The 27527-nt window shown below is 47.4% G+C and overlaps 1 protein-coding gene across 1 annotated transcript in view; it reads right to left on the bottom strand.

Annotated features, from left to right (window-relative positions):
• The window catches only part of Baiap2l1 (BAR/IMD domain containing adaptor protein 2 like 1), a 71664-nt gene extending 57142 nt beyond the window's left edge, over nucleotides 1-14522 (bottom strand). Inside the window, exon 1 of the mRNA XM_070033540.1 lies at nucleotides 14223-14522. Within this exon, the coding sequence (XP_069889641.1) occupies nucleotides 14223-14273 (51 nt within the window). The 5' untranslated portion in view covers nucleotides 14274-14522. The remainder of the gene's footprint in view (nucleotides 1-14222) is intronic.
• Between the last annotated feature and the right edge of the window lie 13005 nt (nucleotides 14523-27527).

Here is a 27527-nt window from a genome sequence, read left to right on the forward strand (position 1 = left end):
GAAAGTCTATGAGACTCTTATCTCTAATTGACCAGTAAAAAGTCAGAAAGAGCTGGGCTCCAGTGACTCACACCTGTTATCCTAGCTACTCAGGAGGCTAAGATCTGAGGATCTTGGTTCAAAGCCAGCCTGGGAAGGAATGTCCTTGAGACTCTTTTTTTTTTTTTTTTTTTTTGGTCCGGTTGTGGGGCCTGAACTCTGGGCCTGAGCACTGTCCCTCAGCTCTTCAGCTCAAGGCTAGTGCTCTACCACTTGAGCCACAGCGCCACTTCCGGCTTTTTTCTTTTTGCTTATGTGGTGCTGAGGAATCGAACCCAGTGCCTCAGGCATGCAAGGCAAGCGCTCTACCACTGAGCCAACTTCCCAGCCCCTGTCCTTGAGACTCTTATCTCCAATAAACCACCAGAAAATCGAGATGGTGCTGTGGCTCAAGTCGTAGAGCACTCATCTTGAGCTGAAGAGCTCAGAGACAGAGCCCAGACCCAGAGTTCAAGACCCAGGACCAAAGTGGTAGAGTGCCAGCTTTGAGTGAAAAAGCTAAAGGAGTGCACCCAGGACTAGAGTTCAAGCCCCAGTAGTGGCATACTCATACTCACACTCCTCTCTTTCTCTTACACACACACACACACACACACACACACCGTACATTTTTTTTTTTTTTTTTTTTTGTCGGTCGTGGGGCTTGAACTCTGGGCCTGGGCGCTGTCCCTCAGCTCTTCAGCTCAAGGCGAGCGCTCTACCACTTGAGCTACAGCGCCACTTCCGGTTTTCTGGTGGTTTATTGGAGATAGGAGTCTCACGGTCTCTCCTGCCCGGGCTGGCTTTGAACCGCGATCCTCAGATCTCAGCCTCCTGAGTAGCTAGGATTACAGGCGTGAGCCACCAGCGCCCGGCACACCGTACTTTTTTAATTCATTTGATGAAATCTTCTTGCCTGCCTACTTATGTTTTTATTTTTTATTTTTTTGGGTCCGGTCATGGGGCCTGCACTCTGGGCCTGGGCGCTGTCCCTCAGCTCTTCAGCTCAAGGCTAGCGCTCTACCACTTGAGCCACAGTGCCACTTCCGGCTTTTTTCTTTTTGCTTACGTGGTGCTGAGGAATCGAACCCAGGGCCTCATGCATGCAAGACAAGCACTCTACCACTGAGCCACCTTCCCAGCCCCTACTTATGTTTTTAAAGGTGTGTCTGGGAATAAAAGGCAAGCAATTAATATACAGGAACAGGCCCACCCCCAGTACTAGTTTGCATTTGTCTAGAAAGTCCCAAAGGCCTTCCCAGGTATCAGATCAAAGTACACCAACCATATCACCCCATTTTTCTTTCCTTTTTTTTTGACACGGGTACCTTCCTAATGCCACTGTCAGCGCAGTATCTAGAATAATCATAGTGAACTTCTGTCCCAGATACGGGTTGTCCACTCTGCATTAAAACTGCAGCCCCTGCAATCAAAGCGATATTGTTTTAAACCCCCAGAGCATTATAAAACAGTTCTTTATGAGTTCTCAGATTCCAGGAAGGAGAATCAAAATTTCTAAGTAGTATATATATGTAAATCTATCTCTCATCTACTTTCCCACCCCTTGCTGGTCCTGGGGCTTGAACTCGGCCTGGGCACTATCCCTAAGCTCCTTTTTGCTCAAGACTAGTACTATACTACTTGAACCACAGTACCACTTACAGCTTTTTCTGTGATTAATTGGAGATAAGAGTCTCATGGACCTTCCCACCCAGGATCAAATCATGATCCTCAGATCTCAGCCTCCAGAATAGCTAGGATTACAGGCTAGCTAGGATTACAGGCGTGAGCCATCAGTGCCTGGCTAACTTTTTTTCCTCTCTCTTATGTTTAGCGCCCCAAAGTTGTGTTACAAATTGCCTACAATTTTTTTCTGGAAACCAGGTACCAATGACTCATGCCTGTCATCCTACTTACTCCAGAGGTTGAGATCTGAGGATCAAAGTTCAAGGCCAGCGCAGGCAGGAAAGTCTATAAGACTCTTATCTCCAATTAAGCACCAAAAAAGGCTAGAAGTGAAGCTGGGGCTCAAATAGTAGAGCACCATCCTTGAGCCAAAAAACTCAGGGATAGCAACCAGGCCCTGAGTTCAAGCCCAAGGACCAGCACAAAAAAAAAAAAAAGAAGAAGAAAAGAAAAGAAGATTTCTTTTTTTTTTTTTTTTGTCGGTCGTGGGGCTTGAACTCTGGGCCTGGGCGCTGTCCCTCAGCAATTCAGCTCAAGGCAAGGGCTCTACCACTTGAGCTACAGCACCACTTACGGTTTTCTGGTGATTTATTGGAGATAGGAGTCTCACAGTCTTTCCTGCCCGGGCTGGCTTTGAACCGTGATCCTCAGATCTCAGCCTCCTGAGTAGCTAGGATTACAGGTGTGAGCCACCAGCGCCCGGCTAAGAAAAGAAGATTTCTAAGATGAAACAAAGGTCAAAGAAATGAAGTGACAGAGGCAGATCCCCTCAGGGACAAGGTCAAGGAAACAGAAGGTGACACCAGCCAGGCAGGCTGGAGGCACTGAGCTTGGCTCGGCTATGCTGTCTCAGCCATGCACTCAGCGGGGCAGGGACCTATGGGCCTGAGAAACAGGACTATGGGCCTAACCTGCTGCGCAAAAAAACAGGGAACAGAAGAGGCACCTGAAACAAGATGGCCATTATTACTGGCTGTCACTGCCCCACTTGCAAAGGCGCAGGTGAGTTTTCATCCCCACCGCGTGGTAAGCACAGATCCTTAGTACTAAGCCCATAGCAATTTCTATCTTCTTACAATCTGGCCCAAGGAAGGGTTTTTCATGCTCGGAAAGGGCATACGTTGTATGTCACCAGCCTCAACACTGTTCCTTTAGCAAATATTTATCTAGTTCCGCCTGTGTCTGTCACTTCTAGATATAGCAAAGGCAGAAAACAAAATATGCAAATCCATGCTTGCTCAGCAGTGACCCTGCAGTAAGGGCCTGCCACTCCTACAAACAGCAACCATTAACCCAACACCTACTAAGTGCCAGTGTTTAATCCCATGTTTAATCCCAGCAGCCTCCTGACTTAGTTACTATTAGCATCCTATTGTTGTTTGGTGTTTGCAATACTGGGGTTCAACTCAGGGCCTTGTGCTAGACTTGGGCCATATCTTTGTTTTATTAGTTATTTTTCAAATTAGGGTCTTTGGTGTTTGTTTTGGTTAGTCTGGACTTCAATCCTCCAATTTGCACCTTTCGAGTTGCAGGGATGTCAGGCTACTACCACCACACCCAGACTATTGGTTGAGATGGAGTGTTGATAACATTTGGTCTGAAACCTTGATCCCTCTGATCTCTGCCTTCAAAGACTCTAATCCTTATTTACAAACTTGAAACCTGAAGCACAGGCATGCGGATTAAGTATCAAAGCACACAAAAATGAGGTCTAACACAAACTGGATCTGTTAGCTGAAGATATCTTCCCAGAGTCTAACAGCTGAAGGGAATGGAGCGTGTTCGCACACTTAGTGACACAGGGCACTGTTGGACACGGTGCATCTCCTCTGCTCCAGGCTGCTCAAGGTATAAGATGCAGCCTATTGTAACACTGGGCCAATGAAACTTACTTTCTTATTTACCTTGTAGTGCTGGAGATGGAACCCAGGGCCTCATGGCAAGGGTTCTAACATTGAGCCATACTCTACCTCCCAGCCCAACCACCAGAGTTTTATTAAAATAAATCATCATTCTCACAGGCCATGAGTAGAATAAGGAATTATCATTATGACTTTCTTGGTTTGTCACTTGAGTTTTGGGGGACCAGAAGCAGATTAGTCAATCTACTCCCTACAGTCCCCAGCGCAGGCATCTGTAGGGCATGTGAGGGTGACCTCTGATCCTTGCGTGTCACTACATTTCCACCTCTCCATGGGAGCACGCTGACAGAGAACCAGCCACTTCCAACAGGAGTACAGCTTCAAAAAAACAAAAACAGTCTAAGAATTTCAATGTTTCCAGCATAGCTAATCTATAGTCTCGTGTATTCATTTAAAATGATCTCTTATTAACATAAAAGAGCAAGACTAAGCAGGATGACAGTGGCTCACTCCTGTAACTCTAGCTACTCTGAAGGCTGAGATCTGGGGATCATACTTCAGGGCTAAGTCCATGAGACTTTTTTATTTTTGGTCGATCATGGGGCCTGTACTCTGGGCCTGGGCGCTGTCCCTCTCAGTGCTTCAGTTCAAGGTTAGTGCTCTACCACTTGAGCCACAGCGCCACTTCCAGCTTTTTCTGCTTATGTGGTGCTGAGGAATCAAATGCAGGGCCTCATGAATGCAAGGCAAGCACTCTACCACCAAATCACCTTCCCAGCCCCATCCATGAGACTCTTAACTCCAACAAACTACTCAAAACAGGCTGGAAACGGGGCTGGGAAGTTGGCTCAGTGGTAGGGCACTAGCCTTGAGCTGAAGAGCTGAGGGACAGCGCCCAGGCCAGAGTTCAGGCCCCACGACCAACAAAAAAACAAAAACAAAACAAAAACAAAAAAAAACCTGGAAGTGGAGCTGTGACTCAAAGTGGAAGAACGCTAGCCTTAAGCAAAAGAAACTCAGGGACTTGGGCTGGGAAGGTGGCTCAGTGGTAGAGCATGCCTTGCATGCCTGAGGCCCTGGGTGCGATTCCTCAGCATCACATAAGAAAAAAGCCGGAAGTGGCGCTGTGGCTCAAGTGGTAGAGCACTAGCCTTGAGCTGAAGAGTTGAGGGACAGCGCCCAGGCCCAGAGTTCAGGCCCTACAACTGGACTCAAAAAAAAAAAAAAAGAAACTCAGGGACTGAGCCCAGGGCCTGAGTTTAAGTCCCAGGACCAGCACCAAACAAACAAAAAAAAACAAGACCAAGTTTCTGTTTAAGAAGGGTAATTTTCAGGGAGGATGGGAAGGGGAAACAAAGGAGGAGGCTACAATGTTTGATATGAAATGTACTCATTATCTTGCCCATGTAATTGTAACCCCTCTGTACAGTATTTTCACAATAAAAAAATGGTTAATTTTCAAAATGGAGTATAAGATGGGAAATCTTAACTTTGTTCCAATAGATGCTATTGAAATGGAATCTATATATCCATTTGTACATTTTTTATTGTTGTTACATGTAACCCTTTCCTATTTTAAAACCAATCCAATACAGGCATGGTAGCTCATGCTTATAAACCCAACTACTTGGGAGGCAAAGATCAGGAGGATCTTGGTTTGAGGTTAGCCCTGGTAAAATGTCAATTAGACTCCTATCCCAACCAGTAAAAGCTGAGTGTGGGGCATATACCTGTCATTCCACTTATTCAGGGTGTAAATAGGATCTTGGTCAGGACCAAGCATAAACTCTGGACCCTATCCCAAAAGTAACTAAAAATAAAAGCGGGGGTGGGGGGTGGGGGGGGAGGGGAGGCTGGGAGCTCAGCTCAAGTGGTAGAATGCATATCTAGAAGCTTGAGGTCCCTAACTCAAACCCCAATAGTACCAAAAAGAGAGGGAGGGAGAGAGGAACGGAGGGAAGGAGGAGGGAGGGGGAGAGAGAGAGGGAGGGATGGGGAGAGAGAGAGGGAGAGAGGGAGAGCAAGAGAGTGGGGGAGGGAGGGAGAGAAGGCTGAGTAGGAGAAGCTCGCCTCCTTCAGGCAGCCCTCCAGTTAACTCCAGGAAGCCATTGAAGTTAGTAGCAAAGGAACCTAGCAGCCTACAAACACAGTTTAAACAACAAAATGGCCAGCATCACCCCTGCTGTTCTCTGAGTGTGAGGGGGGCGGGGTGGGAACACCACCCCACAGAAAGGGAGCTTCCTTCCATCTAGGCCAGCATCCTCTATTTTGCTCCTGGTTTGGGAACACTTCTAAACATGATTTCATTTAGTTTTTTTTTTTTTTTTTTTTTTTTTTTAAATGGAAAACCATCCTTTTATTTTTTTATTTATTTTTTTTATTTTCTGGGTCTGGGCGCTGTTCCTCAGCTCTTCAACTCAAGGCTAGCGCTCTACCACTTGAGCCACAACGCCCACTTCTGGCTTTTTCTACTTCTGTGGTATTGAGGAATTGAACCCAGGGCCTCATGCATGCAAGGCAAGCATTCTACCACTGAGCCACCTTCCCAGCCCTCATTTAGTTTTTGAAAGGAAACAGCAGGGCACTATTTTAATTTCATTTACCCTGCCCCACCTCTATCCAGAAAGTTCTGAGGCAGTTGTTGTTACCTGCACTAAAATAAACAGGGAAAGATTCAAGGTCAGAAAAGCACAAGTCTCAAATCAAGAAAATTAGAAGCAAAGTGTAGAGGGCTGAGTGTACGGGGTTCTGGATGTATGGCGACATGATTCTTAAAGCAGAAGGCATGAAATTCTGGGTGTTCTGGAAAATGCCCATATTCCAGACACACACACACACACACACACACACACACACACACACACACACACACACACACACACACACACACACACACACACACACACACACACACACACACACACACACACACACACACACACACACACACACACACACACACACACACACCCCTACTGTTTTAAAAGATCTGCTTGATTGCCATGAGTTCAGGAACCATACTACCCATTACAGACAACAGCACAATTTGGTGCCTGCTTTCTGGCATTTTCTGATGGGTAGCAACTGTGTTTTAAATGCATGACCTCTTGACCCCAACCTCCCTTCTGGGGACTGAGCTTTCAGGAAATCAGCAGGGATCTGGGCTAAGCTTGGGTACGCACTGCAGTGGCAAAACAGCAAAACACCAGCAATGATCTCTACCCAACAGCAGAGCTGTTTCAATAACTGATGAAGAGCTGGAATACTGAGCGGTCCTCAAAATGAACTTCTGAACATGGACAGACAGACTGACGTAGAAGTACATACAGAAGGAAGTGGCACTGTAGCTCAAGTGGTAGAGCACTAGCCTTGAGCTGAAGAGCTGAGGGACAGCACCCAGCCCAGAGTTCAGGCCCCAGGACTGACCAAAAAAAAAAAAAAAAAAATACAGGGGCTGGGAAGATGGCTCAGTGGTAGAGCGCTTGCCTTGCATACATGAGGCTCTGGGTTCGATTCCTCAGCACCACATAAGCAGAAAAAGCCGGAAGTGGTAGTGTGGCTCAAGTGGTAGAGCGCTAGCCTTGAGCTGAAGAGCTGAGGGACAGCGCCCAGGCCCAGAGTTCAGGCCCCACGACCGGACCCCAAAAAAAAAAAAAATACAGAAAAAGACTGGAAAGGGTTGTGGGTTCCTGGACTGCAGATTACTTTCAGTATAAATTTTCATAAATATCCTGGAAATACTCTGGCATCAGAGAGGAAAAATTATTTTAGAACACCTTCACGACTAAATATATTCCCAAATAATTATGGGAGATGCTCAAAGTATGATTCTGGGAATTGGTCTCAAGCACATATGTTACCTAAATCTCCTGATTAAATTAAGTCTCCTGTAACTATATGTTACAGAAATTTCGTGATGAAAATGTAGCTCAAAGCTGGGTGCCAGTGGCTCATGCATGTTATCCTAGCTACTCAGGAGGCTGAGATCTGAGGATCGAGGTCAAAGCCAGCCCGGGGAAGGAAAGTCTGTGAGACTCCTATCTCTAACAAACCACTCAGAAAACCGGAAGTGGCACCGTGGCTCAAGTGGTAGCCTTGAGCTGGAGAGCTGAGGGACAGTGCCCAGGCCCAGAGTTCAAGCCCCACAACTGGGGGGTGGGGGAGGGAAGGGAAAGGCTTCTTATTATGGGCTAGGGACTTGACACCAGTGGCATCCCACCTGCCCAACAAATGAGGCCCTGAGTTCAAACCCTAGTATAAATAAAAAATAGCATTGCCCATAACAGTGAAGTTCCTACATTTCCAAGAAAAGGTACACTAAAAGTGCTTATGTTAATAATTAGCAAGGAAATCAATTTATCACAACTTCACACTCCATCCCAGGAATTCCACTTTACCTAATTTTCTTCTTTTTTTTCTGGGGGTTGTGGGTTTGAACTCAGGGCCTGGAGCTTGGGAGGCAGGCACTTCACTGTTTGTCTAAATGGGGCTCACTTACACCCTCAACATCCCTTCCATAATGAAACCCTGTGTGTGTTCAGCCACCATAGTCCAGAGTGTAGTAAACTGAAATCATGTTCTGTTTCTAGTGAGCCCCGCAGCCATGTGACCTGAGACCCATACTCCCTGGCTTTGAAAGTATCTCTCTCCTTCCCCCATTTCCTTTTCCCCTTCTCCTGCCTGGGGGAGTTTGGGTTTGAATTTGCAGCCTCATACCCACTGGGTGATGATGGCAAGACTTCAAAGAACTGACAGCATCAACCGCTGGCAGAGTATGGAGCAACTGGAACTCTCATTCTCATTTTCACCGCTAGCAATCCACTCCTGAGTGCACCCAAGAGACATGAAGACCTGCACCCACCCGACATGCACTAGAATGCTCCCGGAGCACCCACTCCTAACACCGGGGGATGGGAGGGGGGCAAGCAATGCAAATGCCCATTCAGAGAAGAACCATCTGTTCATATAGTACAACACTACTCAGTCAGGAGAATGAGCTGGGTACAGTACCTCCAAGGGCATGGACAAACCTGGAATCTGACAAGAACCCAGGGGAAAAGAAGACAGACAAAATAATGAATGCCATTAGAGGTTCGGTAAGTAGCTACCCTGGGGGTGTGGTGCTCAAAGGGGCTGGTCTCATCTGCTCCTTCCTTCCTTCCTTCCTTCCTTCCTTCCTTCCTTCCCTCCCTCCCTCCCTCCCTTTTTCCCTCCCTCCACCTCCTCTCACTCCTACCCTTCCTCTTTCTCACTCTGTGCTGGGGATTGAACCCAGGCTTAGTACTTCCCAGGTAGGTGCCCTACATTTGAGCCCTCCCCTCTCCCCCATGGTCTGCTTTTTCATGTGAGTGCTGGTCACACGGTGACCAGCTAGCTCTTCTTTATGTGTATTATAGACAGCTCTTCTCTCTATATATTACAGTTCAATAGCGAGTTTCACAAATAAATAAAAAACCACATTGCTGGGGCCAGCAGGTAAGTTAAATGAATGTGTATGCAGATTTTAGAAGAATGCTTGCTTTGTAACTGCACAATTAAATAAGACATGTGGAATGTTATTTAAAAAAAAAATCTAGCCGGGTGCCCGTGGCTCAAGCCTGTAATCCTAGTTACTCAGGAGGATCTCGGTTCAAGGCCAGCCTGGGCAGAAAAGTCCACGAGACTCTTATCTCCAATCAACCACCAGGAAACTGGAAGTGGCACTATGGCTCAAGTGGTAGAGTGCTAGCCTGGAGCTGAAGAGCTGAGGGACAGTGCCCAGGCCCAGAGTTCAAGCCCCAGGACTGACAAAAAAAAAAGTTGCTGCTACTCCATGCACATGATATTTCCCCATGGGTCTGTGCAAGGGAGAATGAATGCTTTTAGGTAAACTTAAAAGTGCCCTTCTGAAACCAGGCACTGTTGGCTCATGCCTGTAATCCTAGCTACTCAGGAAGCTGAGAGCTGAGGATCACAATTCAAAGTCAGCTCTGGCAAGAAAGTCCATGAGACTCTTATCTTCAATTAAGCAGAAAAAAAAAAAAAGCTGGAAGTGGAGCTGTGGCTCAAGTGGTAGAGCATTAGCCTTGAGCAAAAAATGCTCAGGGACACCACTCAGACCCTGAGCTCAAGCCTGAGGACCAGCACCAAAAATAAAATAAAATAAAAAATTTAAAAAACCCTGAAACTTAGGGAGGGTGTCATCTCTCCAAGAGACCCCCCCAGACTCCCAAATTTTGAAAACTGCACAACAAAGTCACATAGCTCAAAAAGTTCTTCCTTGTTAAGGAAAAAAAGTTTTTGATAGGGAAAAAAAACAAAAAAAACAAAAAAGCTTCATTTTACCAGACAAAAAAACCAATACTGGGCTGCTCCGATTAACATTCAATAGTTGGCAGCCCATCCTGCTGTTTGTTCTCTGACTCTTGCTATCTATCACCTTCTCAGTCCTCAAGGAGCCAAGAGCAAGCTGTCTGGGTTCTGCAAATTCCATTTTTATCTTCAGCACACGAAGAAAGTAGAGTTATGGGAAAAAGATTAAGATACTGAATCGTGGCTCATGCCTGTAATCCCAGCTACTTGGGAGGTGAAGACCATGAGGATTAAATTTCAAGGTGAGCCTGGGCAAAAATTTAGTGGAGACACCATCTTAACTGACAACCAGTACATGACGATGCATGCCTGTGGTCCCAGCTATATGAAAGGCTGCAGATAGGAGGCTCAGAGTCTGAAGCCACACAGGGCAAAAACAAATGACCCTATGTGAAAAATAACTAAAGAAAAAAAAAAGGAGGAGGAGGTAGGGTGGGTGAAGTGGCTCAAATGGCAGAAAACCTGCCTAGCAAGTGTGAGACTCTGAGTTCAAATCCCAGTACTGGAGGGCAGGAGGTTATGATGACATGTCTGTCATCATAATTTGGTGACATGTATATAACTGAATTAAGAAAACATGTGGTGTGTACATTTGTTGGTCACTACAAACAGCTCTTTGGAGGCTGGGATAGCAAATGGCCAGTGGAAAGCTGGCTACTCACAGATTCTAGGTCTCAACTTTGAAAAATAGCACACACACTCAGAGCTCACATCTACCTTGAGGGCAGATTTATGAAATGAAACCTTCTATGAAACGTATCAGGGAAGAACTAGTATGGTGGTGCACACCTGTAATTCCAGTAGTCAGGAGGCTGAGATAGGAGGATTTTGAAATGGAAGCTAGCCTGGACTACAAAACAAGACTCTGTCTTAAACAAAATGAGGGGGGTGGGGGGGAGAGAAGGGTATCAAAAGAGGGCACAGGGAGCCTGGCTTAACAAATATCACTACTAGACATCAGGAACTGTCCTGGGAGCTTGGCCTTCGACAAAACTCTTTGCCTGGTGGGGAGCTCACATTCCAGGTAGAGAGGAAAGAAAAGAACAAATATCATAAATAGACATGTCATTGAGTATATTTATATTCTAAGGTGGTAAGTTTTATGGGTGAGAAAAGGTAAAGTAACTGCTAAAGGTGGAGTTGAGAGATCGGCAGAGTTTATTGGCAATTTCAAGAGTGTGCTTTGAGCAGGACTCCTGGAGAAGGTGACATTCAGAGACTTTGTGACCCTTTTCCTCAAGCACTCCCTTAAGTGTCTAAGTCCCCTACACTCACAGCTTAGCAAGAGTCACATGAGCAGGGCATGCTGTGATGATGCCACCCTCCTCCAATCCAACTTCTAAGACTGGTAACAGTTCTAAACTTCTAGGAAGGTTGTGGCTGCCCTTAATGAAGGGTGTTTTTGAGCTTCACCTTGTACTCTCCCACTAAAGCAAGGACTCATCGGAAAACCACGCAAACGCACAAGCAAGCTTTTGAGGAGCAAATTATGGCCCCACTACAGACTGAAGTGTGGGAAGAGGGAGGGATCTTGGGCTGAACCGAAATTAGCAGCAGCAACAAGACTTGATATTGTGGGGCTTATTATGGGCCATTTGTTTGAAGAAGCTATAAGGCACACACCCTCCCAGGGGATTAGCATAGATCACCAGTAACCATTTGTCTATGTACATATTTTAGAAGACTCAACAAATGTGTATTTAAGGATATTTGATATTGCATACAGGATCAGGCTACTTTCTAGTGGCCTCCCCTCTTCTCTAAAGCATTTAGTCTTTTATTTCAAAGAAATCTCAGTATTTAAAAAAGGAAGGAAGAGAGAAACCTCTAAAATCCATATGGGAGTTCATAAAAATCTCATTTGTAGGGAGCTTTCATAATTACATCTGGCTAGGTTAGGTTTCCATTCATGAAACACTGTAGACTTACTAGGTAACATGTAGATGTGTTGTGAAAAGAACTAGGTTGACCACCAATTTGCCTGCAGAATTTGGCCATATTTTGCGTACACTGTTTTTAGCTGTGATGATGGGTGTGGAAGGGGTAGAAATGTTCAGGCTTCTGGTCAAGAGCTGTGAAAGAAAAACCTCACAATTTGTTTCTATTAGAGCTAAACCCTGGGGTAGGGCAGGCAGGCTTTACTTTATTTCCTAGTTTATATAAACTTCTCTGCCACTTTGGGATTCTAATCTCATCACCTCAAAATAAATAAATAAATAAATAAATAAAAGCAAACAAACAAAATTAACCCAGATCCCAAAACACTAATTGGGAAATGATGATTAAAAACAATCAACATTAGCCGGGCGCCGGTGGCTCACGCCTGTAATCCTAGCTACTCAGGAGGCTGAGATCTGAGAATCGCGGTTCAAAGCCAGCCCGGGCAGGAAAGACCGTGAGACTCCTATCTCCAATAAACCACTAGAAAACCGGAAGTGGCGCTGTAGCTCAAGTGGTAGAGCGCTTGCCTTGAGCTGAAGAGCTGAGGGACAGCGCCCAAGCCCAGAGTTCAAGCCCCATGACCGACAAAAAAAAAAAAAAAACAATCAACATTTAGTGAGCTTTGGGTAAACGTTGAGACATCTGGAATGCAATATGGTTCTCTTTCCTGATCTCTAGGAGTTAGACCCTTTCAAAGACTGAAAATCTGCTTAGGTGTGGTAGTGCACACCTGTATGCCCAGGGTTGTAAAGGCTGAGGTGGGAGCATTTGTGAATTCCAGGACAAGCTGGACTACACTGTGAGACCTGTCTCAAAAACTAAATAGAAGGCCCATTTGGTGATCTCAAGTTGACACTCACATTTCAGAATGGAAAAACAAGCCTGTTTGAGGGATCTGGGTGGGTCTGTGAGATTTTTGAAACTGAGACATCACTGACCATATGCAATGATCTGCAGTTCTGCTTTACAGTTTTCTCCTGTCCTGTCAATCCAAGAAACTTGTACTCCTCAAGTCTAAGAGTTATTTACATTCTTTATCAGTACCCACAGCTCTGGTCCTACCATTCTCATTTATATACAAGAAATCTCACTACTACTAACATCAGGCTTTAAACATCCACATTTCTGGCATTTCTCTGAAAACTGCCTGAGCTGAAGAAAACACACTATTAAGAGTCACAGTTGCTAGCTGTGTCAGTGAAGTCTCTATTTGGTCCTACTATAAAGTTACATATGTTACAGTATTCACTCTGTGTTTGAAGAAAAAAATGGATAATTTTCTGGACATCAATGGCTAGATTATGAAAATATTTGCACGCTATTTTAAAATTCTTGTCCAGCTTTTGCTGGTCAATAAACTGATTTCGGAGACTTGCTCAGACCTGGCAAATTCAGAAACTCATTTTAGCGTTAAAAAAAAAAAAATTAAAGTCCAACAAACTATAAAAATGACTAACTACTCTGGCTACAAATGCATTTAGGGAACCTTCCATCTCAGGGGCTCAAGGAGCCTAAGTAGAATTAAAACAAAAGTTGTTTTGTATTCTATTAATAGTAGATGATTAAACGCCTATCTTATTTCACCTGGAATTCATTTATAAGTACTTAAAACTTACTAAACTGACCACTAATCCTCTGTCGAGTTTCTGGAAAAATTCGATCACACGAACAGGCAAGTTAAAGAGCCTCATCGAGTGTTGCTAGTCTATAAGATTGGGTCAAATTTATTCAAAACTCGGTTCTCTTTAATGCCAATCATCGGTGTAGAAAAGCCAGGTTCAACTTAAAGCTTGGTAGGGGAAGAAAAAAAAACAAACAAACAACCAAACAGGGAGGGGCGTTTCCAGCCTGCCCAAGAGTAGTTAGCCTAGAAAATTCTCCGGACCCAGAGAGCCAGACTCACCTGGCGATTCCTAATTATGGGGGAGTTTCTCCCCCACATTCTGGCTCTGCCGAAACTCTAGATCTTTTCTTTGCTCTTGGTGGGAGGGGTCGAGGCTGGGGGGGGGGGTGCTCCAGCCCAGCCAGGCCGGGGCGATCACCGATCCCAAGGAAAAGCAGGAAGGAGGACGTGGGACCCCCGAAGACCGCACAGAATGACCACCCCCCACTTTTCCCACTACTCCCCCACCCCAAATCGGCCGTAAAATGCGCCGCTCGGTGGAGCGTCCCCGGCGCCGGGCTGGCCCGGAGGGGGAGGGGAGGCCCTTCCCGCCCAAAGTCCCCTTCTCACCCCGAAAGTGCAGAGTCCCCACTTTTCCTTCCCCGGAGCACAGCTGTGTGCGCTGCCTGGCCGGGGCTGCCCGTCCCGAGCCTCGAACCCCCGGCACCCCGAGCCCCGCCGCGCGGCGCCCCGAGGCTCACCCGGTAGGTGCTCTCCGTGAGCCGGTTCACCTCCTCCGGACCTCGCGACATGGCTGCAGCCTCCCTCCGGGCCGGCGAGCGCCCTAGGACACAGCGGGGCCTCGTGGCCGCCCGGCCCGGGGCGCCGGGGAGCGACGGAGGAGCCCTCGAGGGTCGGCCGCCGCCACAGCCGTCGGCCTGAGATAGCCCGCGCGCGACTCGGCCGTCTCGGTGTCAAAAGTTAGGTCGCCGCCGCCCGCGGGGAGCCGAGGAGAAGCGGCCAGGCGCTGCCGGGCGAACGGGGCGGGCCGGGCGGCCCCACCTGAGGTGCTCTTGGAGCGGGCGGGGCCGAGGCCCGAGGGGCAGGGCGGCCCCACCTGAGGGGACCTGGTGGGCGTGGCCGAAGCACGGGGGCGGGGCCATCGTGGAAGGGCTCGGGAGAGGGCGGGCCACTCTAACCTGAGGAGCCTAGGAGGAGGGGAGGAGACGTGTCTACAAGAGTGGGCGTGGCCTATCAACCTGATAGGCGGGGCTGGGACGAGATCGGGCGGAGTGGACGGGGCGGCCCCGCAGAGGAGGCCGGATTGGAGGGGAGGAGACAAGTGTGGGCGTGGCTTTTTACCAGCCTGATGGGCGGAGATAAGGAAGGAGTGGGCGGGGAGGTCCCGGCTGAGGAGGTCGGATTGGAGAAGGCGGGGTGGGCGTGGTTTACCTGGTGGGCTGAGCGGCCCGCGTGGGCGGGGCGGAGAGCGTTGGGTTGACTGGGTCCGGTCGCCCCACCTAAGGCTGTTGGAACGCCCCGCCACAGTCCGCCGGGACCTCCCGCACCCGGGGCAGCTGCTGCGTGGCTGCGGTGCTAAGGGCCGGACTTAGATCTCAGTGGTGCCAGAGCCCCTGTGTGCCCTGGAAGGCGCTGGCCTGCGGGGTCCGGGGTCCGCGGATGCCTCCCCCAAGCCCTGCGGTTCTGGCGTTGGCGGGATTTGGGAGACGGGCGGGGGGTCCTTCACCCCTCGGAAGAGTTGATTTTTCCGGATTGACACCTCCCTGCCAACTCCAAAACTGTCAAAGAATAAGGAAAAGGATCTGTCCCCTTCCCCCGCAGGGTTGGAAGCTTCTGGTATGTCCGAAACTTAATACAGGCCAAGATCTGGTTACTCAAATGGCAAAACACTTTTTTTTAAACCTTTACATTAAGAACTACTTTTAATGCACTTAACATCTGTTCTGACAATCATTACAGGATTTAGAAAGTCACCCCAGGTGTGCGAACAGTGTCATCTAATAGGATCCGCGTGTCTGTATAGTTCCTAGGGCTCCCCCTGTGCTGTTCCCACCCTGCCCAAGATGAGTCAGGGCCAACTCAGAGCCTTCTCAGAGGGGGTGAGCCAGCCCATGAAGGCCCAGAACCGCTTTCTAGCAAAAAACACTGCTTAGAATTTGTGCATATGTGCACACATGTACATGCATGTAGTGAGACTTGAACTCTTGGTCTCTCCCCTAGCTCTCCCCTAGCTTTTCCACTAAGGGCTAGCACACGCTACCATTTTAGCCACAGCTCTAGTTATGGCTTTTTGTTGTTGCTGTTGTTTTTGGTGGTTAATTGGACATAAGAGTCTCATGGACTTTCCTGCCAGGGCTGGCTTCAGACTGAGATCCTCAGATCCCAGCCTCCTGAGCACCTAGGATTACAGGCATGAGCCACTAGTGCCTGACTAATGTTTACATTTTAACACTTCCAATCAACAAAAACAGGAGGTCTTGGGGCTGGGAAGGAGGCTCAGCGGTAGAGTGCTTGCCTTGCATACCTGAGGCTCTGGGTTCGATTCCTCAGCACCACATAAGCAAAAAAAAAAAAAAGCCGGAAGTGGCGCTGTGGCTCAAGTGGTAGAGCGCTAGCCTTGAGCTGGAGAGCTGAGGGACAGCGCCCAGGCCCAGAGATCAGGCCCCACAACCAGACCCAAAAATAAAAAAAATAAAAAAAAACAGGAGGTCTTATTGTTATTTTTTTAATCTGCTATATTGGCTCCTAGGCGTAGTTTATGGACTGCTAAGGATATGCAACTTCTAAACTGTTCTTGGGCTGAAGTTTTCTAGGAATGCACTAAAGAAAGCTGTATGTAGGCCAGAGGGCAACTCTGAAAGTAAGAAATGTCTGTGGACTCGGAAATGCTGCAAACATTTGAACCCTAGGGCCGTCTGTCTTATCGGGTTTTGTAAGCAATAAAACCTTTGCTTGGGAACCAAACAATGGTGTGTCAGTGGATACTGGAGGAAAGTACTAAGCAGCCTTAGGTTTGGGGCAATGGGAACAGCCAAGTCTTTCCTTCACATAAATCCCTGTGTGTCGGGGCCCATGAGATCTGGTCATCCGGGACTCATTTGCTATATATGTGTGGAAGGCATTCACAACCGTATAATTATTACCACCACATATTAGGCTCTTGTCTGCCGGCTCTTCTTGGAACTTGAAAATCACTGCCTTAACTGCTCAGAGCACCTTTTGTCTTGGAAGTTGCCTCCTCTTTCCTTCTGATGAATGAGGTCATTTTACCTTCTGTTGCCAGGCAGTCATCTGGGAAACTGTAGAGAACAGAGAGAGACAAAGAGACAGAGAGAGCAGAGACTAAGACAGTCAGAGAGAGACAGAGACAGAGTGAGATGGGAGAGAAAAAGGGAGAGACTTAATTTTTAATATCCCACATCTTGGCTAGATGGTTCTGAGCCACAGACAGGTTACCAAGCTACCATAAAAACAGCCAGAATCTCAGATAGCCTAGTTTGATTGCTGAACTGGGAATTTGATCAAGGAATCCGGTTCAAAATCATATGCCAATCTTCAAATAGATATTTGCCCATATTTGCCCAAGCACCAGTGGCTCATACTTGTAATCCTAGCTACTCAGGAGGCTCAGATCAGAGGATCGTGATTCAAAGCCAACTTGGGTGGGAAAGTATGTGAGTCTCTTTACCTCAGATTAATCACCTGGAACTGGAGAAGTGGCCCAAGTAGTAGAATGCCACCTTTGAGTGAAAAGGACAGCATCCTAGTCCTGAGTTCAAGCCCCAGTTCTGGCACACACACAAAAAGAAAGTGGCAATTGTATATAAGTCCTCCCATAGGTTTAAAAAAGAAAAGAAAAGAAAAAGACAAATCAGGGCTGGGAAGGTAGCTCAGCGGTAGAGTGCATGCCTTGCAAGCATGAGGCCCTGGGTTCGATTCTTCAGCACCACATAAACAGAAAAAGCTGGAAGTGGCGCTGTGGCTCAAGTGGTAGAGCGCTAGCCTTGAGCTGAAGAGCTGAGGGACAGCACCCAGACCCAGAGTTCAGGCCCCATGACCGGCAAAAAAAAAAAAAAAAGAAAGAAAAGAAAAAGACAAAAAAAGAAGCAGCCGGGAGCTAGTGGCTCATGTCTGTAATCCTAGCTTCTCAGGTGGCTGAGATCTGAGGATCACAGTTCAGAGCAAGCCCCGGCATGAAAATCCATGAGACTCTTATCTCCAATGGACCACCAGAAAACCAGAAGTGACACTGTGGCCCAAATGGTAGAGTGTTTGCCTTGAGTTGAAGAGCTGAGGACAGAGCCCAGGCCCAGAGTTCAAGCCCCACAACCAACTGAAAAAAAAAAAAAAAAAAAGGATTGCTGTCCAAAGACCATTTAGAGTCTTCCAGAATGTTTATTCATTGCATGTAAATTTGAGGAGCCAGCCTTCGTTGTTCTTGGACTTTAAGATGCTCAGAGCAAAGGAAGCAAGTAAATGAGGAGTAAGGGATGAGTCAGAACAAAGTGAGCCATAGCTGCCATTACATTGTTCCAGGCAGTATGTGCTGGGCGCCATCTTGATGGCCCGAAGCTACGTAACAGAGCTGATCTGATCTCTCCGTGTTCTAGCAAGACTTCTCCTCCGGCAGGCAACTGAGGCCTCCGCTTACAGATCCTGCTTCAGTTGAAATCCTCCGCTGTCCTGTTACTGTTAATACAGTTTGTAAGAATCAATTACAAGAGATCAATTAGATCTTCACGGCCACAATTAAAACAAGCTCTTGTTTCAGAGACATCTTCTTTTGTTTTTTTTTTCCTGAACTCACAGTACAGCTGCAGAGTATCTCTCTGTGATGTGTGCCCTGGGGCTTTCTCCAAGAATTCTACTAGGTTTTAGGACAAGAGTCCCTGCTGAAAACTGTCCTTTAGAGAAAAATTCCTATTTTTTTTTTAAAGTATCTAACTGGGTGCCAGTGGTTCACATCTGTAATCTTTACTCAGGAGGCTGAGATCTGAGAATCAAGGTTCAAAGCCAGCTGGGAGGAAAATCTGTGAGACGCTTAACTCCAATTAGCCAACAAAATCCAGAAGAGGAAGTATGGCTCAAGTGGTAGAAGACCAGACTTGATAGGATAGCTACACAAGAACATGAGAACCTGAGTTCAAGCCCCAGGACAGGCTCAAAGGAAAAAGGCAAGGCTTAAAAAGTTTTCCTAGTCAGGCACTGGTGGCTCATGCCTGTAATCCTAGCTACTCAGAATCTGGCTGAGATCTGAGGATCACCATTCAAAGCCAGCCTGGGCCAAAGAGTCTGCGAAACTTAACTCCAATAAACCACTCAGAAAAAGCAGGAAGTGGGCTGGGAAGGTGGCTCAGTGGTAGAGCACTTGCCTTGCATGCCTGAGGCCCTGGGTTCGATTCCTCAGCACCACATAAGCAAAAAAAAAAAAAAAGAAAAAAAAGCCGGAAGTGGCGCTGTGGCTCAAGTGGTAGAGCGCTAGCCTTAAGCTGAAGAGCTGAGGTACAGCGCCCAGAGTTCAGGCCCCACGACCAGACCCAAAAAAAAAAAAAAAAGAAAAGAAAAAGCAGGAAGTATACCCTGGCTCAAGTGGTGGAGAACTAGCCTTGAGCTCAAAGAGGCTCAGGGAGAGTACCCAAACCCTGAGTTCAAGCCCCAGGATTGGTGGGGGGAGGGGAATACCAACAACAACAAAAATACTTTCCTATTCTGGGAAGGCTTCTGAATAGACAATTCCTACATTAATTCATTCATTTCTTTTTTTTTTTTTTTTTTTGGGTCCGGTCGTGGGGCCTGAAATCTGGGCCTGGGCACTATCCCTCAGCTCTTCAGCTCAAGGCTAGCGCTCTACCACATGAGCCACAGCGCCACTTCCGGCTTTTTTCTTTTTGCTTATGTGGTGTTGAGGAATCGAACCTAGGGCCTCATGCATGCAAGGCAAGCGCTCTACCACTGAGCCACCTTCCCAGCCCTCATTCATTCATTTCTTAAAAATGTTTTGTTGTTGTTGTTGTTGTTGTTTTGTTTGCCAGGGCTTAAACTCTGTCCCTGGGCTCTGTCCCTGAGCTCCTTTTGTTTAAGCCTAGTGCTTTACTACTTTGAGCCACAGCACTACTTCTGGTTTTCTGAGATTTAATTGGAGAGAAGAATCTCATGAACTTTTCTGCCCAGGCTGGCTTCGAACCATGATCCTCAAATCTCAGCCTCCTGAGTAGCTAGGATTATAGGCATGAGCCACCCCCCCCCCATCATGCTCCACTATAATAAACTTACTTTGGCGGTAGGATTTACACTGGCTCTTGCTTGGAATATTCTCTGCCTTACCATCCCCAAACTCCTCTCTTCCCCAGTCAGCTCTTAACTGTCATTTGGATCTCAGTCTAGACACAATCTCAGAGAAGCCTTCTTGGACCACTCACCCTGACTGTCTTTGTCGGAAGGTTGGCACATATCACTTGCTGGGTAATAGCTCCCCAAAGATACCCATCCAAACTCTTGTTACCTGTGAATGTTATTTCATAAAGCAAAAGAGACTGAAAAAGTGGGTGAATTAAAGATTTTGAGGGAAAAGGTCTGTGTCTGGATCACCCAGTGGTATTTTTTTTTTTTTTTTTTTTTTGTCCGGTGGTGGGGCCTGAACTCTGGGCCTGGGCGCTGTCCCTCAGCTCTTCAGCTCAAGGCGAGCACTCTACCAGTTGAGCTACAGTGCCACTTCCGGTTTTCTGGTGGTTTATTGGAGATAGGAGTCTCACGGTTTTTCCTGCCCGGGCTGGCTTTGAACCTCGATCCTCAGATCTCAGCCTCCTGAGTAGCTAGGATTACAGGCGTGAGCCACGAGCGCCCGGCCTCACCCAGTGGTCTTGGTGTAATAACAGAGGTTCCTGAAAGAAGGACACAAGAAGTGCCAAAGGAGCCAGTGACATTAGGATGGCAGAAACTAAAGCTGAAGTGATGTCCTTTGAAGATGGAGGAAGAGGCCAGTAGCCAAGGAATGGAGGCAACCACAGACATTAGAAATGGAAAAGAACAAAGAAACAGAATATCCTGCCAGTACATCTAGAAGAAACCAACCTTGCTGCTGCCCCCATTTCAGCCCTGGCTGACTCCTTCCACCCCTGTGGCTTAGAATACTAAGATCACACATGTAACTTGCTGTTTTTTTTTTTTTTTAATATTATTTTATTTTATTTGAGAACATACTGTACAGAGGGGCTACAATTACATGGGCAGGATAATGCATACATTTCTTACCAAGCATTGCAGCCTCCTCCTTTGTTTACCCTTCACCTCCCTTCCCAGCCTCCCCCCTCCCCCACCCAATTATACCCCCCCCCCCCACCGACATTGTAAAGCTGGTTTTGACATGACATTTTGTACTTCTCATTGTTGCAACAGGTCCACCTGAATCCTTAAACGACTTGTTTGCCCCCATCTCCTCCACATGTTATACTGAGTAACTTGCTGTTTTAAGTAACTTGTTATAGCAGCAACCAGAACCTAATACAGAGCCAGGCGCTGGTGGCTTATACCTGTAATCCTATTCAGGAGCCTGAGAGCTGAGGATCACGGTTCAAAGCTAGCCTGGGCAGGAAAAGCCGTGAAACTCTTATCTCCAATAAACCACCAGAAAACCGGAAGTGGCACTGTGGCTCAAGTTGTAGAGCACTAGACTTGAGCTGAAGAGCTGAGGGACAGCACTCAGGCCCCAGAGTTCAAGCCCCATGGTGGATTAAAAAAAAAAAAAAGACCCTAATACAGTGATCCCTCAGTCTTGGTATATGATTGGTTCCAGGATCCCTTTTTGTTTGTTTGTTTCCAGGATCCCTTTTTAATTCCCAAATGCTTGAGTGGTACCCAAGTCACTTGTATCAAATAGTACAGTGTTTATAGGTAACATACACTCATTCTTCCATACCCTTAATTTAATCATTTATATTTCAAGCTGCTGGGCATCAAATTCAAGGGCTCATGCAAGGTAGGCAAGCATTCTGCAGTCCAAGATGGCATTTTTTCACTTCCTGGCCACAATTTGTTTATTTTTCACCTCTGAAATAGAATACTTGGGGCTGGGAAGGTGGCTTAGTGGTAGAGTGCTTGCTTTGCATGCATGAGGCCCTGGGTTCGATTCCTCAGTACCACATAAACAGAAAAGGCTGGAAGTGGTGCTGTGGCTCAAGTGGTAGAGCACTAGCCTTGAGCTGAAGAGCTGAGGGACAGTGCCCAGACCCAGAGCTCAGGCACCATGACTGGCAAAAAAAAAGAGAATACTTGATCTTCAAGTTGTTTTGAGTTCTGCAATTCTCTTTTTTCCCCCTCTCTTTGTACACTTCTGTGCTCAGCCCAGCTGTGACTGGGGAATCTTATTCCCTAGGTGCAGGCTGGCCTTGTGAAGAGAGGCTGTGTGCCAAAGGGGCCAAGATAACCAGAACCTTCTCTCCTTTCCCAAGGTCAGACTAGGGGAGAGACACTGCCGCTCTGTCATCTTGAAAATCACCTCTGAGAAATGGCTAGCTGGATTGGTGGCAGCTGACCTACCTGATCTGGCCTGGCCTCATTTGTTTGCCATGACTCTCCCCCAACACACACACACACACACACACACACACACACACACACACACACACACACACCATAGGTAGAGAAAGTTCTAGAATTTTCTTTCCTAAGCAATTTGTTTGCTTTTTTTTCCTCCTTTGCCACACTCCAAATATCGACCACTCCTGTAAATTTCCTCTTAGTAGGACTTAAATCCTAGCACCTGTGCCAGTACTGCTGCTTGATGAATAAGCAAGGAAAGTTCTGGAACACTTTCCAAATGAAGGGACTTCATTTGAAAGGGAGTGTGTTGGAGTGATAGCCTGGAGACCTTTCGAAGAAATTTGTTGGGCCAGATAGATAATACTTCTTTCCTTCTGCTTTCTTTCCTAACTTCCTTCTCTTCCTCTCTCCCTCCTTCTTACCCTCTTACCTCTCTCTTTTCCTTCTCTCCCTTTCTTCCTTTCTCTCTCTCATTCCTTCCCTCCCTCCCTCCTTCCATTCCTTCCTTGCTTCCTTCCTTGCTTCCTTGCTTGAGCTCCAGTGATCTTCCTTCCTCAGCCTCCTGAGTGGTTGGAACTGCAGGTATACCCTGGAACCTGGCTTTCTAAATTATTTCCTTCTATATTGTGGGGTTCACAGTAACAAAACCAGAGGGGAAATCGCTTGGCTGACAAGCAGTTCCCTAAAATAAACACCAGGAGATACTGAGTGGGGTGGAATAGAGTGGAATATTCTTTTCCACAGGACAATGGACCCCCCCTCCCCAGCCTTGGGAGAGCAGGGACAGGTGAGCCAAAGGTTGACTCTGATGGTCCTTTTTGGATTTAGGTACCAGGCTCCACCTTCTGCATCAGGCCCCTGCATATCTGGCGAATTGGCTTGCACAGCAACCCGGACCCGCCACTCTGACCCCCAGATCCCCTTCTGCATTTCAGGGGTCCTGGGAGGGCAATAAATGTTCAGAGACAGTGGCCATTTTTGCTAGAAGAGGAAGCATCAGCCCTGCGGATCTGGAAATTCAGCACAAAACGAAATCTCCCATTAGGCCAAATGCATCCAATGATAAATAATTAAGCAAAACCTTGAGTAGTCATTTATATGTTGCTTTTCGAATGTCCCCAACTGACTGACTTTGATGGAAAAGCCCAAGGACATTTTGGAATCAATGAGAACTCTGCTGAGCACTCAGCAGCGAGCCCAAAGTGATGCCATTTCATCTTCATCAGCAAAGAATCGCTAAGAAAGTTCCAGTAGGAGTTTGGATGGGGATTTAGGAAACACTGGGTACCCCCAAGCAGGATGACATCTACTTTCATCTTATCTGTCGAGATGCATCTGTCCATTGGAAGGATGCATCCCATGTATTATTTGTTTGTTGCATTTTGAGGTATTTCCAGTCTCTAATTAGACTGGTGAAGACCATGATCGGGCCTGTCAGGACTGCTTGGAATTCTCTTCTCTTTAAATGAACAGATTTTTTTAAAAAATTCTTTTTGTTTTTATGCAGTTAGGAGTGGAGAGAAAAAAACCCACACATATCCTGGCCAAAGATTACAAAGTCAACAGAGGTCTGTTTTGTAGATCTTTCTAGAAAAGGCAATTACGTACGAAGTTGACACCATCTGCACACTGGATGCAACAAAGAAGGCCATACTTTTTAGGCTACCTGCCGTAGCTGGGGTGACAGGTATATGCTATCATGCCCAGCTTTCTCTGTTGAGATGAGGTCTCAAGAATGTTTTACTTAGGCTAGCCTGGAGCCTTGAACCTCTTAACCTCAGCCCCCTCAAGTGGCTAGGATTACAGGTGTGAGCCATTGTGAGCCGTTCTTTAATTTCATTCATTTTTATGTTTTGGCAGTACTAGCCGGGGTTTGAACTCAAGAATTTGTACTTGTTAGCGCTCTGTCACTCAAGCCTCATCTCCATCCATTTTTTACTTTATTTTTCAGATCAGTTCTTATGCTTTTTCCTGGGCCAGCCTTGGACTGTGATCCTCCTCTCCCCGCTTTTTACATAGCTGGGGTTACAGGTGTATACTACCATGCTCAAGCATAGGAGATGAAATTTTTTAGCCCATGGCACAAGACATAATTCAGAGCTCCTTAGGATTTGACACATTCAGCTATTTGACGCTAAGGTGGCTAAATTATTTGGGTGTCTGCATTTCCCTGAGTGGAGCAGGCTCTTTGCATATTCAGTGGACTCTGGGATCTTAAAAATAATATCAATGAATTCTTCTTGCAAGATAGACCTGAGCAGCCCTGAGCGTTGTTTCCGAGCCTGTAGACATAAGTCTGCCCTTGGTTACATCAGAAAGCTGCCCTCCTCCTGCCCCTGTGGCCATCAGGACTTGGTGACAGGGGTCACAGGTCTTATTTGAGCAGGTGAGGTCCTGGGGCAACATGCTGGACTGTGGAAAATTCAGTTCCTGCCCCAGAGCAAATAAGTGCAGTGACTTTAGAACTGGTCACAGCATGTCCTGGGCTTTTGGGTCCTGATCACTTGGGGGGGCGGGGGAGGGGGGAGAATGTTCTCCTCGCCAGATGACCCGGAGGGAACACACAGGGGTCACTCTCTCTCTCTCTCTCTCTCTCTCTCTCTCTCTCTCTCTCTCTCTCTCTCTCTCTCTCTCTCTCTCTCTCTCTCTCTCTCTCTCTCTCTCTCTCTCTGTCCCTGGAGGGAAATTCTCAAGGGCTGTGGTTATGGGTTTGAGGCCACTGTCACACTTCTCCTGGGAAGGCATAGGGGACACCTGGTAACTGCCCCTGCTAGGATGCCCCAGAGGGGGGCAGAGGCCCCGCCTCCAGAGATACCTGGATGGACACAGACACTTCCATTCCCTAGGTGGCTGGCTTTGATCTGTCAACAAAGATTGCAGTTCAGAGCTCCCCCTCCCCCTCTCCTGTTCTGTCACCTTGCCTTCCGTTCAGGTCACCAGAAATCACCACACCTGGACACACGTGTTTCAAGTTGAATATATTCTGTATATGTATTATTGCGTGTGTTTGTGCTGGTTCTAGGGTTTGAACTCAGGGCCTGGGTGCAGTCCCTGAACTTTATTTTTGATCAAGGCTAACACTCTATCACTTGAGCCACAGCTCTACCTTTGGCTTTGTGGTGGTTTATTGGAAATAAGAGTCCCACAGACTTTGCTGCCTGGGCTGGGTTTGGATCACAACTGCCAGATCTTAGCCTCCTGAGTATCTGGGATTACAGGCGTGAGCCACCAGTACTTTAGTACTTTGTCTTCTCTGCCTTTTTTCTTTTTTTTTTGTCGGTCGTGGGGCTTGAACTCTGGGCCCTGTCCCTCAGCTCTTCAGCTCAAGGCAAGCCCGCTACCACATGAGCCACAGCGCCACTTCCGGTTTTCTGGTGGTTCATTGGAGATAAGAGTCTCACGGATTTTCATGCCCAGCCTTGCTTTGAACCAAGATCGTCAGATCTCAACTTCTGAGTAGCTAGGATTACAGGTATGAACCACCGGCTCCTGGCTCTTCTCTGTCTTTTGAAATCATTGCTCCTGCCCGGACTTTGCTGTCTCTGCCTTGGAGAGTCACAGTACTTCTGTCAATGGATTGCTGTCTATCCCTGCAAGATGGTTCCCTGTGTTCAGTTTCTTTCTTTCTTTCCTTCCTTCCTTCCTTCCTTCCTTCCTTCCTTCCTTCCTTCTTCCTTCCTTCCTTCCTTCCTTCTTCCTTCCTTCCTTCTTTCCTTCCTTCCTTCTTCCTTCCTTCCTTCCTTCCTTCCTTCCTTCCTTCTTCCTTCCTTCCTTCCTTCCTTCCTTCCTTCTTCCTTCCTTCCTTCCTTCCTTCCTTCCTTCCTTCCTTCCTTCCTTCTTCCTTCCTTCCTTCCTTCCTTCCTTCCTTCCTTCCTTCCTTCTTTCCTTCCTTCCTTCCTTCCTTCTTTCCTCCCTTCCTGCATCTGCTGCATCTGCTCTGTGGAGTTTCACACCACAAGGCCTGGGTCACCCAGGGCTAAGTCTTACCTGCCCAGGTGGGTGTCAGTGTGACTCACCTTGACCAGCTGCTCATCTTTAGGTCACCCAGATCCAGAAGCCCAGGCTGCCTGTGACACCATCAGCAAATACAGCCAGTCACAGAGGTGGGGTGACTGTGTGGATCTTGGTGCTCAGTGCCCCTGCCCCTGCAGGGCCTGCATAGGGAGGGTGAGGGACGTCAGGCCCACGTGTCTGGAAATGGACCAGGGAAGAGGGGGTGGCGCTGCAGCTCTACTGTAGTCATTGTGTCTTCATAACTTTGCCTTGGCGAGTCTCCCTGTTGAGTAGCTGGGACTACAGGTACGTGTGTCATCATTCCTGATTGCTTCTCCTCCTCCTCCTCCTCCTCCTCCTCCTCCCTCTTTCTTGTTCCCCCCCTTCTCCTCTTCCTCCTCCTCCTTTACTTCCGTGTGCTGGTACTACAGTTTGAACGCAGGGCCAAAGTGTTCTTTAAGAAGCTTTTTCTCTTAAGGCTGGTACTCTGCCACTTGAGCCACACATCTACTTCCAGCCTTTTGATGGATAATTGGAGATAAAAGTCTCACGAACTTTTCTGCTTGGGCTGGCTTCCAAATGCAATCCTCAGCTCTCAGCCTCCTGTGTAGCTAGGATGACAGGTGCCAGGCTCTGGCCAGGTAGGGTCTCATTATCTTTTGCCCAGGTTAGATTTGAATCTCCTTCATCTCCTCCTCCTGTTTGGATTTCAAGTATGGGTTCTATGCCTGGCCCTGCTCCCACTTTTTTTTGTTGTTGTTGTCATTCTGGCTGTATTTTTTAATTCATATTTTTTGAAATGGAGGTGAAACTCAGAGCATAAAACGAACCACTGGAAAATGTACAATTTCTGCCAGGCACCAGTGTCTCACACCTGTGATCCTAGCTACTCAGGAGTCTGAGACCTGAGGATGACAGTTTGAAGTTAGCCCCAGTAGGAGAGTCCATGAGATTCTTACCTCCAGTGAACCACAACAACTCAGAAGTGGAGCTGTGGCTCAAGTGGTAGAGTGCTAAGCCTTGAGCACAAAAGTTCAGGGACTGCGCATGCGTGATTGAGTCTGGGCCTTACAAAAACCAAAGCAGGGCAATATAGCCACAAGAGGATCCTTCCTACCAGGTGCTGACCTACAATGAATAGAAGTCAGAAAATCTTATGACCTTGCAGGAACCGGCTGAGGTGGACACCGGGGTGGGTACAGTCCAGCCCTGGCCTGTCCAAGTGCAGTGACACAAGTCCTTGAAGTGCCACACCCTGTAAGCAGAGCCAGGCAACTGTATCTATCGACTGTCTGGTTCTGTCCCCACTGCTGCCTAGCGGGCATGGAACAGGAGTGACAACAGTTTTATTGCCAGGAGTTTAGCCAACACCTAGGCTGCTAGGCCCCAGGCTGTGGCCCAGCCCAACTACCTGGCTTAGTGTGACACCTGTCCCTTTTGTCAGGGACCTGTGCAGGGCCAGGCTGATGAGATACAGGGAGTGACAATGAGTGTTCCTGGAGGCAGAGAGAAAG

The sequence above is a fragment of the Dipodomys merriami genome, unplaced genomic scaffold (assembly GCF_024711535.1).
Source record: "Dipodomys merriami isolate MVZ:Mamm:240054 unplaced genomic scaffold, mDipMer1.0.p SCAF_22, whole genome shotgun sequence".
Taxonomy (NCBI): Eukaryota; Metazoa; Chordata; class Mammalia; order Rodentia; family Heteromyidae; genus Dipodomys; species Dipodomys merriami.